The sequence below is a fragment of the Vipera berus genome, assembly GCF_964194415.1.
Source record: "Vipera berus genome assembly, chromosome: 11".
Taxonomy (NCBI): Eukaryota; Metazoa; Chordata; class Lepidosauria; order Squamata; family Viperidae; genus Vipera; species Vipera berus.
In genome coordinates this window covers 679,806-700,526 of record NC_138214.1, presented here as the reverse complement: position 1 = coordinate 700,526, position 20,721 = coordinate 679,806, and the positions used below count along the sequence as shown (strand labels likewise).

Genomic DNA, 20,721 nt, shown 5'->3' with positions numbered 1-20,721 from the left:
TAGAATTCCTTAAAGATTCTTAGGGACTGTGTTGGTGCTTCTGCTTCTCCCTCGTAAGGCTTCTCACCTTTATTACATTTTAAATGTACAGTCAGGTAAGCAGTTTCATGAACTTCGTTGGTAAATGGTTTAATGTTTTCAAAATAAATAAATCCTAGTTATTGAACACTTTCAAGGCAAGGTCTGAGAAAAGAAGCAGAGGACTAACATTGCAGCTTATTTTGGGTCAGAGATGAATCTATTCTGCATCCAGAGGTTCTACAAACTAATTCAAAACAAGTTCAAAAAAGATGGTGGTGTCTTTACTTATATCACCACCAGGATACTTTGTAGATTTTCAGGGCCTCAGCTTTATCCCTCAGGACTTTAAATCCCTAAGACTATTATTTCATTTCACCTCCCACAATTGTACAATAACACTGATCGTTTTCCACACGTTTACAGTATTTTTTGTGAGCCAAAATCCCACTCTATCAACGTTTCTATGTAAAACCAGGTTCGCATCCACGCTGCAAAGCCCTCTCCTTAAAGAGTGCACGTTATACAAGTGTCAGAGCACACAAAGTCTCATGACAAGCAGGAATTGAGCGTGCCACATTAACCACATTGGTTAACTCAGCTCATTCTGGTTAGGAAGATTAATCCCCTCTTCCTCATTACAGCTATCAGCATTTCAACTGCAAGTTCCACACAGCAACAAGTCAGAGAGAAAGTAAGCCAAACCAAGCAAGAATTTCCTACACACAAGACCTCCTTTCTCAGGTACAGAGAATGGAGAGTCGTGCCAGTTGTCAGAGGCAGGACGATTCACTCCAGGAGCAGAACAGGTCGTCTGCCAGCTTCACGCCGGTCCTCTCTGAAACAGGTGCAAGATTCAGCCAGACCAAGCGAGCACTATTTCAGCCACAAAGCTCAAAAGTCAGCAAGATTTTGTGACCGTGATTATTACAAACTGGCAATAAATGTCCCCGAGTCTACATGCAGAGGTATCAAGTGTAACTGTCTGCTGTGGGTAGACTCACATTCATTCAGCCCAGACTAAAAAATTGATAGTTCAAAAACTTCCCACGGAATTTGAAAATTGGTCACGCTTGCAGGATATCTGGGCTTTTTCTTTGACCACGACGGAGAACCTGTATAATTCAGCTGTCACTGAACTGCAGCCACATTAGATGGGACTGTTCAACCGTGTTCGGAAAGCCATCAATTCTGCTACCTTTTTTGTTGTGTCGCCCTGTTGTACGCAACACAACTCTTCTATCTCCAGCACAAGACAAGAGAAGACGATTAGCCTTCAGCTGCCTTAATAAAACTGCTGCCCAAAAGTCGGTCTGAGATTGTTTTCTCGCGATTGGCACTCGGTCGTGGGTTTTTTCTTCACATTACACTTCGGGCAGGCCCGGGTCTCCCGTTCTACGGTGGGACAGACACAACGCGAGCCGGCCTTGCACCGCGGAGACTACGGAGGGGCCGATGGGCGGGCCGTTGCCCAAAGATCCCTTACCACAGGGCCCCGCTTCCCACACGGCGGCCAGCCAAGAGAGGGGCCCGCCGGGCTTCAGGCGCCGGGCAGGTGGCCGGGCGGGCCCCGCGAGGGCAGCTGCTCGCCCCCCCCCGCCCGCTCCGGCGCCTTCCCGCTTCCTCCCCCCCCCGGGGCTGGGCTGCGGACGCCCGTCGCCTCTCGGCCCCGGCGGCAAAGCCCCCCCGCACGGCCGCCCCCGCCCGCCCCCGCACGGAACGGCCGCGGCTCTGGGCGGCCGCGGGGGGTGGGGGCCCGGCTGGAGCGGGAGGCGCCCGCGGAGCCCGCTCACCTGCCCGCCGCCGCCGCCGCCGCCGCCGCCGCCGCGCGCCCTCCCGGCAGCCGCCGCGCCTCCCCGTCCGCACACAAAGCCCGGCCGGCCGGTGGGTCGGTCGGTCGCCCGGGCGGGAAGGAGGAGGGGCGGCCTCGCGCTGGGCTCTGCCCAATCGCCGCTCCGCTCCGCCCGCTGCGCCCAACCGGATTTCGCGCTGCCGACCCGCCCCTCCACCCCGTCCAATCGCCGCCCGAACTCTCTCGCAATTGGTGCGGCCCCACGCTCCGAGGTTGGCCCAATCGCCGCCGCGCCCCGCGGCAGGCCACGCCCCGAGCTTTTCTACGACAACGTCCTCCTCGGCCAATCGGCGGCCGCGCCGCTCATCCCCGGGTAACCCCAGGCGGGCGCCTTATTTGCATACCGAGCGCCGCCCTCGCTGCCCGGCCCCGACGCGCGTTAACGCGTGCACACGATACGCGGGAAGGGGCAGGGCGCAGCGGGAAAGGAGCAGCGGAAAGCTGCCGCTGCCGGCGCTGCGGCCGTCCCCGGTGGCCCCCGGCCTCTCCGCCGGGCTCGGAGGGGCGCGGCTCCCGGTGCCCTGCCGGCAGGAAGGAGCCCCCCGGGACCGCAGCCCGGGACCGCCCGCTCCCCCCGCCCCGCCCGCTCTCGCGCAGGGACCGGCCAGCCCGCCTCGGCCCTGCTGCCGGCCTGCCGCCCGCCCAAAGCCGCAGACCTCTTACCTTCGGGCCTGTACTGGGCCACGATGGTGACGGTGTGTCCGGCCCTCTTCAGGGCCGCGGCCGCTTGTTCGTGCGTCGCATTCCGGAGGTTGACGCCGTTCACCTGGCGAAGAGACCTGCCCGTCAGCCCGGTGGGAAGGCAGAGCCGGAGACTGGCACCCGGGCCTCCCCCCCCAAAGCCTCCAGCCTCAGGCCGGGCGCTGAGCTGGGGCGGGGAGCCTGCGCCTGACCTGATGGAAAAGAGCCCCCTGTCCCTGGAACGCGAGGGGGCGGCCTGCTTGGCCAGGGCCGGCATTCACCCGCCTCCCGCAGGCTCGAGAATCCATTTATGCGGCCGGGAGCCTGGGCACTGTTTTCCCCTGGCCAAGCGGAAACCAGCTTCCTCCTCGCGATGGGGCTGGGCTAACCCAGGCCAGACCGGTTGGGTGAGGTGCTCTGCCCTGCCCTGCCTTGCCCTGCCCTGCGTGGGCCAGCGGGTTAACCCCTTAGTGGCTGGGCAGATGGGCCTGGGGAGCAAGGAGACCTCGGGTGGCGTGCAACTGGCAAAAGCACCATCTGCCCCCCCTCAGAAGGCCCCCACTGCACTCACTGACAGGATGCGATCGCCACGCCGCAGCTCCCCGCTCAGGTCTGCTGGTCCCCCGGCCAGGATGAAGGAGACGAAGATGCCCTCCCCATCCTCACCTCCCACAATGTTGAAGCCCAGGCCGCTGGCGCCCTTGTGCAGCGAGACCTTTCGGGGCTCCCTGGTAGGAGGAGAGGAGAGGGGCAGGGTTAGGGGGGACAGGAGCAGCTGGGGCTTGATCCCAGGATGGTGGGTGTCAATCAGTCCCCCAAAGGGTCAGCAGCACCCCCATTCACTCCAGGGTTGAACTGGACCCCCACATTTTGGGTAAAGGGAGCTTTTGGCTGGTCTTCTGATGCCCGGAAGGAGCACAAGGGAGGGGGGAGAACTGGGGAGGGTCAGCTCCTGTCCTTGGAGCCCCTCCCCCAAGCTTCCCCTGGCTCATAACCAGCAGCAGCCATTCCATGCCCTCCCCTCCAAGATCTTTCTCTACCCCCCTCTTCGCATGTCAATTAGCTCTAGAGGGGTCTGCTCTTCAAGAGCTGCACGTCCCCCCAGCCAGGATGGAATCAAGCCAAGGACAGCATTGCTGACCCACTCAGACCCAGACGTCCACGACAAGCCTTGCAGAGCCCCCCCCCACCTGAAAGCACAAATGGGGGGAGCACAATACCGAGTCCCTCTTCGACGCAGGCCGGCAGACTGCGGTGGGGGGGGCTGCCTCCCACAGGACATGGAGGAGGAGACGTTGACTGTGATCATGGTGGCTGTGTCTCTGGGGGGGAGGGCGGGCAGCCTGCCTTTTATCTGCACTGCCCCGCCCTCCCCTCCCCTCCCTCCCCGGCAACCGGGGCTGTCAGACCCTTGAGATGATCCAGATGCAGACGCTGCCCAGGAAGTGCCACTGGCCTTAACTCTTCCCTCCCTCTGGGCACCCGCCAGGCAGGAGGAGGAGGGCTCGGCCTGCACAGCCAGCTCTGCAGAAGAGCTGAGAGCAGGGAAGAGCCCTCCGGCTGTGGGGTGGGCCCAGAGGCCCTTGGTAGCAGGATTGGGGCACTCAAGACTGCCAGGGTCCTGGCCCGGAGGCTTCATGTGTCCATTTGCCCCTCACCTATAAATCACAGCTTGCTTGACATTGGGGTAGGGTAACCAGTGGACAAGGGGGCAGCCCCTAGAATTGCCCCTTGATGGACTCTATTTCTACCCCCAGATCAGGGCATGGACTGCCAGCCTTCCTCTGCCTCATTCTGATTAGCGCCCTCGTGTGGTCACAAACCAACACTGCCAGTGGTTGGGTGCCCCAGGTAGTGCAGCCGGAAGCCTGCTTGCCTTGGCCCTTTGCGCCCCTCCAATGCCAGTCTCTGCCCTCTGCCCACAGAGCCCTCGTCTTGCCCATCACCAGCGCAGAAAAGTGCCGGGCCGCATGTTCAAATGGCTGTGCAAAGGCTAACTCACCCTCCCCAGATCTGCCCCTCTGCACCCCCCCGACTCTCCAGCTGTGCCAACATTCTCCCTGCCTGCTGAGGGCTGCAAGAGCCAGGCCAGAATGACTCCTGGCAGCAGTCAGAAAAGGCAGGACAGCACAGAAGGTCTGGCGTCAAAGCTCAACAATCACAGATCCTCCATAAGTTGGGCTTCCAGCTTCGACGTCCCACCCACCCTCAGAGAATCCGGCCTCCTGGTGTGAAATCCCAGCACCTCTGTGGGCCAGAGGCAGAAGGGGCAAAGGCAAAAAAAGAAGCCCCGTGGAGGGAGAAAGCCCCCCCCCAGCCTTATTTGTTGTTGAACCCAGCAGGACAGCCTGCTCACCTGGTGAAGTCCTCCTCTCCAATCAGGTGGCGGGGCACAGGTGAGTAGCGGGCAGGCGTGACCTGGGGAGGAGCAGGGTAAGCAGGCTTGCTCTCCATGCCTCCAAGGTAGCCCAGGCCAGGATTATGGCTTAGGTGGTTGTCGGTCAAGGCAGAAAAAGCTGGGGAGACAAAGCGGGGAGAGAGACCAGGCTTAGCCTCCGCTGCTCTTGGACGGCTTCCCCCTCGGCGGCCACCCAGACCCCTCCCCTCCTCCCCGAGCTGGAGGGAGGCGGGGCAGGGACGTACTGCTGCTGGCGTAGTCTGGGGGCGCGTACAGGTCGTTGATGTGAGAGCTGCCCGGCTTGGCCACCTTCAGGTACACCATATCGGAGGTGTTCTTCAGAGCAGCCACTGCCTCCTCATGCCGCACCTCTTGCAGGTTGGTGTTGTTCACCTGGGAGGGGAAGGGGAGAGGAAAGAGAGCTCCGGCATGCTCTGACTGCCCGAGCAAATCAAGACCCCGGGGGGCTTCAAAGCCCACCTGCGTGGCTCGGTTTTCCATGGTGGCATATTCCGAAAGTCAAGAGCCTCCGCAGGTTACATCCCAACCAACGATGCTCAAAGACAGACTGCTTTAGAATACGGAGGATCCACGCCTGGCAATGGCAACCAGCAAATCAACCTGCAGCTGGGTTGGGCCTCCATTCTGGGTGGTACCAGAACCAGATATAACAGGAAAACATGCTTTGTAGCCAGGAACCTCTCTCTGCGTGGCCTCTGACCTCCGTGGCATGGCCCATCGCAGCCTGTAAGGGAAGCAGCGCTGGCTACTCACTGCGAGCAGCCGGTCCCCGATCTGCAGCCGCCCGTCTTTCTGGGCTGCACCCCCTTCGATGATCTTGGTGATGTAAATGCTGTTGTCGCCCGGGATGTGCTGGTTCCCGATGCCCCCCGCGATGCTGAAGCCCAGCCCTGGAAGAGGGAGCATTGCCTGCGCTGCATTGGCGGGGGACATCCCCCTTTCATCAGGCCCGCCTTAACGTTCCTGAGTGCTTCTCAGCCATTGGCCGAGAACGGAGGGCTAAGGATGGTGGTGCCAAATGCTCCGCAAGGGGGGGGGGGCTCAGCAAGGACCCGGGGGGACCTTTCCACTGCAAATGGCCAGAACAACAAGGGAACTTCTCCCTTAGGGGTGGGGGGCTTCTTTACAGGAGTGTGGCCAGCCTCACTGCAAGAACGGGGGGGGGGGGGTGAGCCTGAGGTGCCCCCCCTGCCCCCTCTCTGCAGGGCTGTGAGATATTCTCCTCCCACAGCTGGAACCAGCCGTGCCCTTCCAGGCAAAAGGTTCTGCTGAGCAGGGGGCTCGTGAGCAGCTTGACCAGGAATCTCCACAGTGCCTGCTCTGGCCGAGGCACCTTCCCAGCCAGCAGCAGCTCCAGTGGCCCCCAACAGCCAAGCCTGGCCCTGCTTGGTAACACCCCAACTGAGTCTCTGTGAGTGTAAGCTTAAATGGCAACTGGCCCCCCAGGTCCCCAGCCCCCACCTCTCACCTTTGGGTCCTTTCATCAGGTTGACCTCCATGATGGTCTCTGGCGGGGGCTGCCTTCGCCTGACCAGCAGCCTCACCACTGGCCCTGCCTCCTTCAGCGCCTCCACGGCCTTGCTGTGCACCACCTCCGAGACGTCCACTTCGTTGACCCTCAGCACGCAGTCGTTGACCCTGCGCCACGGAGCAGGGGGTGAGGGAGGAAGGGCCGGCCCCAGCGCCCCTGCCCATCTGGGCAAATCTCCCAGCCCTGCTCCTCCTGATCACACCTTCCCCATCTGGCCCTGCAGGGTTGGGGCTGGGGACCTCTGCCACCTGGCACTCACCCCAGGCGGCCGTCCATGGCAGCCGCTCCACCCGGGATGATCTTGGTGATGAAAATGCCGGGGTCATCGGGGATATGGGGGTTATCGGTGCCACCAGCAATGCTGAAGCCGAGGCCAGAGTTTCCCTGCAAAGAGACTGGATATGAGCTGATCCTCCCCCCAAACAAGGAGCAGAAAACCAAAGAGGAAGCAGAGAGCCTGGGGGGCAAGGAGGGAGAGTCCCCTGGGAAGACAACGCTTGTGGCAGACCCAGCCAGATCTCCCAGCCTCGGCTCTGTCCAGGAGTGGGACAGGACTGGAGACCTCAGCAAGCTCCATCTCTGAAGACCACGGCAGAAAAGAGACCCCCTGCATGTGCCAATTTTGTGCAGGGACGGAGGGCTCGGAGGGCTGGAGAGAAAGGCCGGACTGGGCAACTCACCCGTTCCAGGACAATCTCCTCGTACTTGAACATTCCGTCGCTGCCATTCACCTGGGGGAGAGAAGGAAGTTCCAGGAGCCCAGAAATAAGGGACCCGGGCAGCAAATCACCCCTGCATGCCTGGCACCCGGAGCCCAGTGGCCAAAGACCCGCCTCGATGCCAGCAAAAGTCTCTCCTGATCCACGTGGATCAAAGCAGGTGTGCCAGACTGCCCAGGATCAGGCAGCCCGTGGCCATGAAGCAGGAGAGGGCTGGAGAAAAAAGGCTGCTGGGCCTCAGAAGATCCTCTTTGAGGATCACAGTGAATTATCGGACAGTTAAAACCACATTCTGCACAAATGCAGATGCTGATGAAATAAGCCAGGACAACACACTGCCACGCCGGTGCTGCTTATTTCAGGAGCTCCAGGATTGTCAAATAAACACCTCTCACCACCCAAAATCCCTAACTGGTGGCCCTGCGAGTGTCCAAAATGCCCAGGGAGGCTGACAGGCTGCACAGAGATAAGAAGCCTGCAGAGTCCATGAGCACTGAAATGCTTATTGTTTAGGCAGGCAGGAATTGAGCAAGGGACCCAGCCCCAGCCCCACCCCCAGCATATTCCCGAGGGAGCCTGTTTGGGTCACCCTCTCCAAGAACTGGCAGGCCCACTTGAGGAGGGACCTCTCCCATCAATCAATCCCACCCCCTACCTTAGGCTCCAGACAACGGACTCCACCCAACGGGCAGCCAAGAAGGGCCGCTTCCTGGAAGTGAGCAAGACCCTCTGGAGAAGGCAGGGACTCTAGCAGAGGAGGCAAACTTACGGAGAGGCCAGGCTCCAGAGTGTCGGTGTTCACAAGAATGGGTGAAGGGCTGGCCTGAAAGAGCAAAACACACCCGTGTGAATTGCGCTGCCCTCGGCAGGTTCTCTGTGGTTTCTCCACTTGCCCGGGGGGGGGGAGGGGGAAGGAGGGGGAATCCTTTGTAAGGCTCCTACAAAGGGGTGTCCTTTCCATGTGTCATTTCCAGGACCAGTGCCCCTTCTGTCCCAGCCCCCAATTATCCCTCTGTTTGCCAACCAACCCAAAACTTGCCACCTCTAACATGATCTTTCCTCTGAGTCACTGATTCCTCTGCTCTGGAGTGCCTACTTTATCCAACTCCCTAATCTTTGGCAGATCCTGGACAGATCCAGAATCCGGGGATCTCTCAGGTTCTGTCATTACCCAGGAGAAGGGATGAGAAAGAAAAGATTCTTTAGCAATATTTTCATATATTTTTTTTTGTTTTCCACCAACTATCCCTCAGGAGCTAACAATGACCACAACAACTAGATTTCAATGATAATTTTAAAAGTGCAGTATTGAATAATGAAGCCCAATTAATAAATTAGGCGGGGAACCGTTTTTATAATAATTGTTTAAAAAACCCTTATTTTTGACAATAGATCAAAGGTCTGGCCAAATAAAAAGGGGTTTCTTTCCATCCTGCATCGAGAAGAGCAACCTAGTCTCACAGTCAGCCTTCAGTTCCCCCCACCCCACGGCCCTCCAACCCCAAAATGGCAATTTCAGGTTTTGTTTTTTTTATATAGTTTTGGGGGCTTCCTGTTGTTACTTGGTGCCAAGTTTGAACTTGTAAAAGAAATACTCAAAACAGGAAGCTGTTGCCAAAACCCAAACCAATGGCAGTCAACAGTTATGAATCCATTACAAAAAAACCTAGAACAGTTGTGCTGAAAGCCAAAATCTGTATAAAGACAAACATGCTCAAGAAAATGCAAATTGGGAAAACAGAACCCATAAAGAAAAAGATGATTAAATGATTAAAAGAAAAAGGGGGGAGGGCTGGGGGGGAGAAATACACACCTGACACCAAGTGACGTCCCTTTCACACAAGATTCCTTTGAAGACCTTGAGAAGCCCAGTGGCTGAGTTTCTCTCTCTCTCTCTCTCTCTCTCTCTCTCTCTCTCTCTCTCTCTCTCTCTCTCTCTCTCTCTCTCTCTCTCACACACACACACACACACACACACACACACACACACACACACACCTACCTACCTACCTGTCGGTCCATCCATCCACCCATCCTGCAGGTTACATTGTTGCCTTTGGAGCACAAACTAATAAAATGACTCAGATTTTTATTTTAATTGGTTAATAATAAAAGAGAATATTTGTAGCTCAGGGGTTAACATGAGGATCCTTGGTGCTCTCTGAACTTGCTTCCTTGCAGACGTTTCATTACTCAAACTAGCTTACATCTAGCATTGATGACTAGCACTGATAATGCTACCTAGTTCAGGTAACGAAACGCCTGCAAGAAAACAAGCAAGCTCAGAGGATCAAGAACCCCTCATAACTGGTTAATTTTACGGCCTTCTGTGCAGTTTAAATCCACCTGCTTGCTTCCTCATATTGCCACGGGGGCTCTGGGCCTCCTCGGTCCGGCGCTCTCCCCAACTCGGGCCTCCCCAGGTGCCTCCTCGCCCCTCCCCCGCCCCGTTTCCCCAGGCGTCGGGAGCTGTCCAGCACCGGCGCCTGCTGAAGTGGGCAAAAAGTGGGCTCCAGCTCTTCTTCCGAGGCAGGCAGCTGCGGGAGGACGGAGGCAGCCCCACCCCTCCCGGCCCCAAGGGATCAGCCCTCTTCCCAGCCTCGGCCAGAGCCACTGCCAGTCAGAGCGGGCATCTGGGCTTGACCGCCCGGGGCGGATTCAGCCAAAGGCCAACGTGCCAGGAAACAGAGCTGCCTCCATATCCACAGAAAAGAGGCGAGGAGGGAGGGAGCGCCGCCGGATATCATTGACTGGGGTTTTGCCCTTCACTGGAAGACATTTCCGTCGAGGGAGCAGCCAGCCTGGCAGCCCCATCGGCCCCCTTCCTTTGCCTCCCATTCTCCTCGCTCCCCTCTCTACAATGCCTGGGGTGCACTCAGGATCCCACAAGGCTCGCTCACCAGCCCAAATGGCTTTCCAGCCAAATGAACCCCTTGTTCCCAGTGGGGACTCTGAGCTGAAAGGCTCTCTGTGGGGCCAAGAGGAGCGAGGAAGCAGAGCTGAAGCACTCGAGGAGGAAAGGCAGTCCACCCAATCCTTGGAATCCCAGGTCTAGCCTGGCCAAGATCCCCAAGCCAGCTGTCGATGGATGGTCTCCCTTAGCAACATCCACTCAGTTATGTTATGCTTCGATCCCTCCCCCCCCCACACCCCCTGGTCCTGAAAAAAAGCAGATGGAACGAAGCAGAGTCAAGCACAGGCTGAACACCAGTAAATAGAAAACCGCACGAGAAATGAAATTCCAAACCAAATCAATAGAATTTCCCAAAGATACCACACTTTAAAGACAGATTCAGACACCCGGACAAGCTGGGTGTCAGGGAACAGTCAGGTTGGTAATGGGAGGAGAAATTAAGCCCTCCCACAGAGATTGAGTGAACTGAGTATGATCAGCACCAACATAAGGACCATGAGCTGGGTCTCCAAGGGCCGGTCCGTGCGATAGGACAGGCCTATTCTCCACCATCCCAGAGAAATTACTATGCAGAATATTACCTATTGTATTCTTTATTTCCTGGAAAAAGTGATAGCAAAGCAGCTTTCATTGGAACAGAAGGAAAAACCTATCAGTATTAATAGTGGAAGCGGTAGTAGCAGTGAGTAGTTGTACACTGAAATCCATTTCCTAAGGAAAGGATGAGCCACTCTAGGCTGGCCATTTATGAGAAACTGCATAGCCACTGGTCAGGTGATGAGAAGACCCCACACACACACACACGTCAACATCAGGCAGGGATCTCCCCAACCAAGGAGGCTTTTCCAGTCAACCTCCGGCTACCTTTAGGCAGTGGGGAGAAGGAAGGCCTCCAAAGCTTCCAGAAAGAAAACTCACAAGGGCTTGTCAACCCAAAGCCGCTGCCTTCCAAAGCCAAGCCAGCTTCCTGCTCTGCTGGCAAACTTCCAGGAGCAGGTAGCCTGGCCAGAAAACGCCAGACCATCATTCCTCAACCTGCCTGAGCCTGGCCTGCAAATAGCCCCCCTTTCCACAGCACAGCTCCACTCCGCCTCGAGGCAGCCTTGCCTCAAATTTTGCAGAGGTTCAGAAGGCGCTAATTTTTCAGCCAATTTCAGGGGTCGGTTGGGTGGGTTTTGTAGGCAGGAAAACAGTCCCAAAGAGCAAGGGAGAAGCCGAGCCCTCTTCCTTATTCGAGCGGGAGTGCTGCACAGAGGCCAGTCTAAAGGACAGGCATCCTATAGAGACACTAGAGGGGCAAAACTCCGTAAGAGTGAAATATAAATTAGGATTATTTTAGAGCAGGGGCTACAGGTCAGCGGGCAGCCCCAGCCACCCCTTGCAAGGCTCCCAGACCCAGTGAGAACCTCCCTGCCCATCTCCAGAGCTTCTGGGATCCCGGGCAGCTGTCAGAGAGCCTGAAAAGAAGGGGAGGCCCTCAGCTGATTCTCAGCTTCTGCTGAGAAAGATTTGGAGGTTCACAAGCAGAAGCACGGCTTTCAAAGCCTGTGCAATCAAATGAACCATTTTAGGCTGGGTTCTATGCCAAGTTTGTTACCTGCTAGAGAGAAAGAGAAGCAAAGCCCAGTTAGTGCCTCCCCCACCTCAAAACTTGAGAAATGTCAGTGACATTTAACAAATGCTATAAAATTTGCTCCACAACCTTTACGGCAACCTTCTTCTTGAGTCCTTTGTAGCATGGCCAGACAATGGCATGAGACGGGCAAGGCTCAGGAGCAGGCCCTCGCCACAAACCCTTCAGTGCCACTCCGAGGGGCTCGGTGGGCACATTGAAGTGGTTTTCTTGGCGACAAGACCGAAGCGGCTGGCTTTGGCTTTTCTGACCTCCAGGTTCCTCTTGGGATTCCCAACCCGAAAGCTGAGCCTGACTTTACAGCATTTCCAAGATCAGCCCAGGCTGGGCATCCTCATGGCAGCAGGTATCACCGAAAGGCCTATTTCTGAGAAAATGACCCCAGCTAAGCAGGAAAACTGCAGGCATGGAGGACGGAGAGAGGAAAGGCAACCTTGCTGGGAATTGAAGCTCCTTCTCCCCCGAGCCCCCGTCAGCCCCCTCCTCTCCCACTTCTTCACAAACTATTCTGATGGCAGCAGAGTCTGATATGGGAAGGACCCCATATTTTATTATTAGTGCATCCTAATGTTATTTATAGAGAATCAGACATGTGATAATTCCTGGAACAATCTGTGGGAAATTGGCTGCATCCCTTGTAGATCTAGGATCTGCCCCTGGAGGTTGCTCTGGGATCTGAAGACACCCCCCCCCCCCCCGTCTCACAGGTCTACTGCCCAAACTCTGCCTTTAAAAGGTGGTGTGACTCCATTATCAGTCTCCCCTAAAGATCACCCTGCCCAGGGCCAGCGGGATGTTCTAGGAAGGCAAACCTTTGACGCTAAACCTGTCAATAAATGAGAAACAGAAAGATCTCCTGGTGGGGTCAATGTGGATCAACAAGGTTTGGTTCCAGCATATTATAGCCCCAGCCTAAAGACCCCACACTGACTGTCTCAGATGCACAAAGAGTTCCCACTAGAAGGACCCACAGAACTTCAGGTTCTGTGAAAACGGTTGATTGCTATTGCTGGAGGCCTTCTATGCGGATACCTGGATGGGAGAAGAAGGTGCCCTGGTAGGAAAGGACTACCATAGCACACCTGTGGAAAAAGGGGATGCACAGGGGCAGTGATGGGCATCCTATTGCAGACCCCAGAGAAAAGCACAGGCGATGCTGGAAACAGCTACAGCTTCCCCAACCTGCCTCTCTTGGCTGGGAAGACCCTAAAAGCTGCCGTCCAGATTTGTGCAAGGGACTGAGAGGCAAAAATCCCAGGAAGGACCCCTACCCCATAACAGGGCAGGTTAGAAGCATCAGGAAAGCCCAGCTCACAACAGTTTTCCCAAGGAAGCTTCCTTCCTTCCTCCTGGGGCCGGGGGGGGGGGCAGGTGCCCGGAGTCCCTAGGATGGAGGGGACCCGGGAGAAGCCCTCTGTTCTCAGGGCCCCACTTATACTAAATGCCAGGCAGCTGAGGGGGGGGGCGCAGGTTTCCGTCCCTCTGAGTCATAGCGAACGCCAGAGCAACTGGCAGACATCCTGCCTCGCGCAGAACAGGCAGAGCATCCCAAGGGGAGCCAGGGAAAGCGGCAGGTGGCTCCCCACGGCCCCCACCCGCCACTCCAGGGGCCTGACAGTCCCACGCCAGCCCATAGGCCGCCTTGCCCACTTCCCCTGCCTTCCCCCAGCTGTGCTGCTTTCCACTCCACTCCCCCCCCCCCGCGCGCCCTCCTCCGCCCCCACCTTCTAGTGCCAGGATGAAGCTCCCTCCCTCCCTCCCTGAATAGAACATGAGTAGCCATGGCAACCTCACCCTGCCAACCTCCCACCTCCAGCTTCTCGGCCCCATCCTCTCCCTCACTCTCTGCCCCCATTGCCTCAGGAAACCCACCCACCTCCGGGACCCCCAGAGGCCTCCTGCCCCACCCGTCCACCCTCAGCAGGGCACCGCTCGGCACACCCCACCCACCCAGCCCCCCTTGTCCCATTTGATCCGTCACCCACTCTTTTTGCCTCAGGCAACCTCCGAGCCCCAGCGCTGCCCGGCTCCCTCCAGCTCCGCTTCTCCCAATCCTGGGTACCATCAAGCGTCCAGAGTGACAGAAGCCAAGGCTGCCTCTCGCTTTTCTGAGCCGCCACCCCAGAAACCCCAAAATGGTGTGGTAATGGACTGGGGAACCCTGCCCTGGCTCCTTCCCGGTGCCCCCCCCGGCACAACCCTCTCCGCACAGACCAGCCATGGGGCAGGAAGGCCCCCCCTCTCCAAATAAGGCTGCCTCCCCACCCCACCCCACCCTCCTGCCAACCGCTTTGCCCTGGCACGTGTGCCCTGTTCTGGGTCACTCCACAGGGGCAATGGGGTGCATGTTCCTTTATGCCCTGGCTAAGGAGTCACTTCACTAGCAATGAGAAATGATGGGGGTGGGAGGAGGCAGAGGATCATTGAAAAGACCCTGCCGGGGTGGGGGTCCTTGGCCTACAAAATCAACCAGAGCAGTCCGGCCTCCCCCAGGCTCTGCCAATTTCCCTCCAGTCTGACACCAGAGACAAAGTGGGGCCAAGAACAAGTGGCCTGATTGCCCCCCTCCCTTCAGGCCTGGCCTTCCCCAAATACCAGAGAGCTCGTGATAAGAGGGGCCAGGCAACCCCACACAAGCACATGCACACATAGCAGGGCCATAGGTAGGGGGCAACCTGGGACAGTGCCCCACCTCCCTTTCTGGCCCTACTAAAGACAGGCCCCCCCAGTAGAGGCCATGAGGGACCACGCCGGTTGGCCAGGTTGGCAGAGGGCAAGCCCCCCTCACCAGCAGAGGCAGCCAAGCTCAGCGCAAACCCTCCCAACATCTCTGTGAGCAATTTGGCCTGCCTGGGCCCACTCTCTGAGCCGAGCCCCATCCTCCACAGCCTGCCAGGACCTATCTAGCTCAGCTTCTGTGCCAGCCCCCCCAAACACCACCACCCCTTAGTTCTCCCAAACCTTTTCTCATCATACCACCATTGCGCCTTTTGACCAGCACCATGTTAAACAGCCAGACCCAGAGCAGAGCCGTTCTTCACTCCAGCATGCGCGCACGCACATACATGCACACACACACACACATGCACACACACATCTTGCCACTGCCATCTTAGGAGAGAGATGTGTATGTACCAATTTCCATCTGACAGCTCTGGGGGAAGGGTGCCCAGCAGCTTCACACACACCGCACAGATTGTCCACCATAACCCCTCCCCCCACCAGGAGCTGGCCAGGTGGCATTTGGCAGGGGGCATTAGTGAACAGCAGGGCCGGTGGTCTTCACAACCTCAGTGCCCAGTGCCAAGGTGAGGGGCCGTGACACACAGGCAGGGAAGGCAAAACTGGACGCGGTTGTTCCCCCTCCGCCTGGGCGGCACCCGGGATCCTGCCCCTCCAGGGCTGGGCTGGGGCGAGGCAGCCTCCAGCAAGAGAGGCTTGGCCCACTCGCGCAAGACGGGGACCCACCGAGACAGCAGCCTCCATTTTACTGCCTCGCGTGAGGCTCCATCCATTTTCTCCGCTGGCGTCGCCGAGGAGGCTGGCGGCGCGGAGGTTTCCCGATCCCTTTCTGGGCCGGACCGAAGGGTCCGAGGTCCCACAGCCACATTTTATCAGAAGCAGCCCCGCGGGGAAACGGTGCTGGTGGCCTTCCCAACGGCCGCTTGGCCCTGGGTTGAGGGAAGGGCGCATCCACGCGCGGACGGCGGAAGGGCCAGGAGCGCTCCTGCCCGGTGAGGCCTCGCCCGCTCCCCCTTCGCGCCCGAGCAGCGGCACCCACCTGTTCATACCAGTCGCGGTTCGAGCAGGTGCATTCGGGCCACCAGGCAGGGCTGCTGCCGTTGATCTTGGGGGTGCCCGCCCCGCCGCCCCCCTTGGCCGGACCCTGCTTGGGCGGCGCGGGGGGGGCGCTGTCGCGGGCCGTGGGGACCAGCTTGCCCTTGGCCCGGGCCGTGGGGGTGGCGCCCCCGGGCTGCGAGGGCAGCGTCTGCGAGCCGTAGCCCCCGTAGCCGCCCCCGCCGCCGCCGCCCCCGCCGCCGAACTGCTCGTGCTGCTGCCACTCGCCGTAGCTGGGGGGCTCCATGCGCCGCAGGGCCGCCATGCGCGTCACCTCGTAGCACTCCGGGCAGCGGCAGCAGTGGTGGTGCTTGTGCATCTTGCCCGCGCCGAGACAATGACCCCGCCGGCCCCGCCGCTCCCTCCGCCAGCCGCCCAGCCCGTCACCTCCGCGGGCGCGCCGACCACGCCGCCGCCGTCGTCGCTAGCGCATCGTCACCGCGGCGGCGGCGGCAACCGCGCCGCATCGCCCAGCTCCGCGGAGGGGGCGCCGCCTTCCCCCGGCGGCGGCGGCGGCGGCGGCGGCGGCGGCTGCGAGGGGCGGCCGGGCGAGCGATCCCCTGCCCCGGCCCGAGGGCTGCGCGGCTGAGGCGGCGGGGCGCGGGGGCTTCTCCGGCTGGCGGAGCCCGGCGAGGAAGGGGCGGCTGCTGCTGCTGCTGCTGCCGCGGCTGGGGAGAGCGGAGGGGCCGCCGCCGCCGCCTGTGCTCCCTGGACGGGAAAGGGGGCAGGCAGAGCATCGCGCTCGCCCCGCAGCTCCCGTTCGCCGCGCCGCAGCCAATCGGCGCGCAGGGCAGCGGCGGCAGCGCCGCGCATGTTAAGCAGGGGCCCTTAAAGGCGCAGCGGCAGCCCTCCCGCACGCCGCACCGGAGGGGGGCGACGGGGGATGCGGCCCGGGCCTCTCCTCTCCCCCCGTCCCCGTCCGTCTTGACTCTCCCCCTGCCAGGTAGGCTAGGCAGGGAAAGACCCACTGCAGGGGTCCTCGGAAAGGGAACAGGAGCCCCCGGTCTGTATTCCTCGGATTCCAGAGGAGCGAGCCCCCTTCTCTTAATGGGCTCCATCCCACCCATCATCCCACCCATCCGAGATGCAACTGCAATGGCAACTGGAAGCAGAACCCTTAACTCTCCTTCCTCCCTGCTGACCGAGCCTGCCCACCTTCCCAAGATCAGTCAAGGTCAGAGAGCGGCTGCCGCTCGCCTGGGCCAGAGCAGGGCTTCCCCCAAGGGCTGCTTTGCTGGCAGCCGTGAGGCATCTGCTACTTCTGGGCCCCCTTCTTCCCTCTTCCACACAGCTGTGAGGCACCCTGGGGCTAACTAGACCCCACCCTGGGGAAGCCCAGGCCAGGGCAGCCTACAAAGGCCCTCTCCCTCAAAGAAAGTTCCTAGAAATTTTCATTTCTAAAAGAGCAAACTCTTAGATATCATCCTGGCAGGGTGCCAGCAGCCCTCCTGGATACTCTGAAGTGCAGCCTCCAAAGCCGCTAACCTCAAGATCCTCCCTTAGGGTGCTGCCAATGAAACCTCCAGCGTCAGGTGGAAACCGAATCAAGTGGCTGAATAGGAGGAGGAAGTTGGGTTACGTGTGTGCACCGTCTTGAGCTATTTGTCAAAGTAATAAAGGCAGGATACAAATAAATAATAGAAATAAAAACATCTAAAAAGCCTCCAACCAAGGCAAGTTTGTCTTTGGGGCCATTATGAGCCATGGTAGCTGCGCTTCTTAATCAGGAATTGTGGGGTTCCTAGCCCAGCCCCAAACCACAACATTTAGCAACTTGGACACTTTCTCTTCTTCCTCTGCAGACCTGACAATGCTCCAGTCTGTGGCTGCAGGAGGTTGAGAGTCCTCCCCTTAGCCAGACCTTTGAGCAGCGCGGGGAGGCGCCAGGACCTGTACCTGAGCCCCACCGCCAGTGGGAGCCTCCCATAAGACACGGATATTCTTCTCCACGCTGGGCAAAAGGCTTTTGCCAGCAGAAGTTGAGAAGCAGCCAGACTCCTCCCTTCTATGTCGTATTCACAGCGGCCGGCCGCAGAAGGTGTAAGGCTGAGCGAGCGGCCGGCCACATCCAGAGGGTGGGGATTTGAGCCCAGGGCTCCCTGGAGCTACACTTCTCCAAAACCTTATGGCAGCCCACATCCTCGTACCAAACATACTGGCTACTGTGACAGAAAGGAAATATAGTAAATCTTCACTAATGTATCCCGAACCCACTTCATATCACCATTTTTGCCTGGTTGCTGAACGTGCCCACTGGAATGCCACTCAAGAGGTTGCATATGCCCCTTCTTTAATCATAACACTGCATCACAAGAACTGTCACTGTCAATCCAACGCCACCCTAGAGCACGGCCCAAACTGCACCAGGAGCCTCAGCAATGGACATTCTGCTTTTGGGTAGCGGGGGGGAAGTGACCCTCCAGGATCCCTTCAACTGATTTCTAAATGGGTTCTGCAGGGTCCTGCTCTAAATGTCCCAGGACAACCAATACAATACAAACTGGGTGGACCCCTACACCACATTAAGCCTTGTTGCAGCTCATTTCGCTTCGCTTAGAGAGTGACACAAGCTTCCCCCCCCCCCATGTTGTTGTAAACTAGGTTGACAATTTGGCCTGTTTTGTGAACTGCAGTAGGCCACTTTCCGTTCCAGAAACGAAACCGAGCCAACCGGCTTAGTAGGACGTGGTGTTCAACGCCTGCAGACAAGTCGAAGAGCGTAATTCCGAGTAATGCAGGAGCTCCTTTCTCAGTTATTCAAAGCAAGGCCCACCGTGCCCAGCCCTGGCACGTGCCCGTTCTACCTCCCTGTCAGAGAATATGTTACCAAGAGAGGACCAGGGAAACTGAGGCAATAAAAGTTGGAAGTAACATCATCTGCAGAGAAAAGCCCCGGAGGGAGAGGAGGGGACCCAGCTGGTTGGAGGGTCTGGCTCTCAGTCTTCCAAAGGACTGGCAAAGCAACAGTAGGGCCTTCAGAGGGGCCGAAAGAGCAGGATGGGAGACCCAGTCCACCAGCCACAGAGGCAATGCAAATGGGGAAGTGCGCCACCTCTGGGAGCCAACGGTCAGCAATTCCCAGAGGCCCCAGGAAACCCCTTCTGAGCTCAGGGGAAAGTGGTGAACTGCAGGGGACACAATCTAGCCCCACATCTAAACAGACGTCACAAGTCAGATTTCCTTTCAGTGAAGCCTCCACCTATGCTGGGGAAGGGGGCTCCCAGAGACAGGAACAGCCCAGAGGAGCGAACCCTGCCCCGACTTTCCTCCCAGGCCTGAGGATGCCAAGGTCTAGAAAAATCCTGGTGCTCTGCTGCTGGGATTCCCTGCAGGCTGTTCCCTCAACCCTCCCTACGCTGGGTCCCCTTTAAAGAAGGAAGGTAATACAACAGATTTCTGAATGGCTGTTCCCTCCCCCTCCCACCCACTCACTTCTTAGCCAATCAGCCAGCAAACTGGAATCCCAGCAGCAGAGAGTTCTTAAAGGCACCATTGAAAGCTCACCAAATTCCATTTCCAGGCTTTTCGGTTGCTTTCCAAAATGACCCGTGTGCCTCTTTCCCCAATTCTGCAGCCCTTCTTCCCACACAAATGCCCGGATGGCATGCAAAGCCGAGAGGCCAACCTGGGAAGCCAACCTCAGCAACAGCACCTGGAGGAGAGCGCGCGCACAGGCATTTCTGCCCCTGGACAATCTGCCTGGGACACCACTAGGACAGAAGCTTCCCAGTCACTTCGAACTCTCTAGTAGATGTGTGGGACAGGCCTTTGGAATTGAGTGCATGGAGGCCCCCCCAGGAGGGAGACTGCTGACCTAGGAAATCCTCATCTGGACAGATGATGGCTTTTAAAATCGATCTCCTGTAGCCACCCAGCTAGAGTAGACCAGCACGCTGCCCCCCCCCCTCAGAAGAGAGGGTGTGATGCAGAAACAGTTACTGCTGTGGGCAACCTGTATTGCCCTTTGGCGCAGAGGGAAGCTGGAGAACTAAATCCAAACTGCAGGTTTCCTCATCTAGGAATTGAATCAGGGCTCAAAGACCCCCGTTAGGATCTGCCCCGTCCCATCCCATCTCCCTGCTCCGCACAGCCACTGCGCTTTACCAGGAATTGCCAGGAGTGGACATGGTGGCAGGGCTGCACGTGGCTGCGCTCCAGAGACAGAGGGTGTTCCCTCCATTTCAGGAGAGCAGCCACATCCCGAGGCCTGAAGGTGAGCAGGCCGGGACAAAAGGGGAGAAGGGTGGCCCAACCCTTGAGGCTGGAGGTGAAGCAGGGAGGAAGCCAGGAGGCCCCGCTCGGCCCCATGCCTGCCCCAAAAAGTCCCCCTCCATCTTCCTGGGACAGAGCCAGCCTCCCCTGCTGCTGCCTCAAAGAGCCAGCTAGAGCCAGTAGGCGCTGGACCCACGAGGACAGGATGGAGCTCCTAGCCGAACCCACGTGGGACTGGAGGCCCCCAATTCCCCCAAAAGTCTCCTCTGCCATTCCTGCAACCAGCCTAGCTCCACGCAGACGGCAGCTGGGTTGCTAGGCAGCAGCAGGAAGATGTCAGTAGAGGAAAAGAGCCCACGTGAAATTGGCTGCGCTCGTGGCCCAAACCTGGGCTCCCCCCTCCACTGCAAGGAGGCTGTTGCACCGCCCATCACCCCCCCCCCCCTTTGACACTCAGGAGGCTGCCGGACACTCCCAGATAACAGCTGACCTTCCAGCAGTGCTGAACTGCAAGCTGTGCCTGCAATCAAATAAGGGGAGCCAGCAATTCAGGGGCAGAAGCAGGATGCAGACAGGCCCTCATCCTCCACCATCTCCTCCGCTCCCAAAGTTTAACACTGCTGACTTCCAGAACCAGCCTGTCAAAAGACTCCAGGAGTGGGGTTGATGCGTGGAAACCTTCATGCAAGACAAACAGCGGGGGGCCTTTTAGTTGAGCTTGCTTTGTTTCCTAAGTTTAGAGCCTCATTTTTTTCTTTAGAGGGGACCCTGCTGGTTTAAGGGGAAGAGAAAATCAGGCTGCCCCAAGAGGTCTTAAGCACAACTGGACCCCAAAAAGAAATTAGATTCCCCCCTGCAGCAATTCTCTTGCCCCCTCCTCTTTGAATCCAACTCAGCCTTTTTGC

At 58.3% G+C, this 20,721-nt stretch overlaps 1 protein-coding gene across 4 annotated transcripts in view; it reads right to left on the bottom strand.

The window, feature by feature from the left end:
- DLG3 (discs large MAGUK scaffold protein 3) overlaps positions 1 to 20,721 on the bottom strand; it is a 39,256-nt gene that overhangs the window by 14,334 nt on the left and 4,201 nt on the right. For 2 of the 4 annotated variants that reach the window (XM_081336452.1, XM_081336453.1), the window contains exons 5-13: positions 7,990 to 8,043; positions 7,182 to 7,232; positions 6,761 to 6,885; positions 6,439 to 6,608; positions 5,724 to 5,860; positions 5,195 to 5,342; positions 4,908 to 5,067; positions 3,123 to 3,279; positions 2,534 to 2,636 (exon numbers count right to left, since the gene is read on the bottom strand). In XM_081336452.1, the coding sequence (XP_081192578.1) occupies positions 2,534 to 2,636; positions 3,123 to 3,279; positions 4,908 to 5,067; positions 5,195 to 5,342; positions 5,724 to 5,860; positions 6,439 to 6,608; positions 6,761 to 6,885; positions 7,182 to 7,232; positions 7,990 to 8,043 (1,105 nt within the window). Of the gene's footprint in view, positions 1 to 2,533; positions 2,637 to 2,763; positions 2,873 to 3,122; positions 3,280 to 3,771; positions 3,850 to 4,907; positions 5,068 to 5,194; positions 5,343 to 5,723; positions 5,861 to 6,438; positions 6,609 to 6,760; positions 6,886 to 7,181; positions 7,233 to 7,989; positions 8,044 to 20,721 lie in introns of those variants that run through there. The other 2 variants (XM_081336454.1, XM_081336455.1) reach the window with 2 other exon arrangements.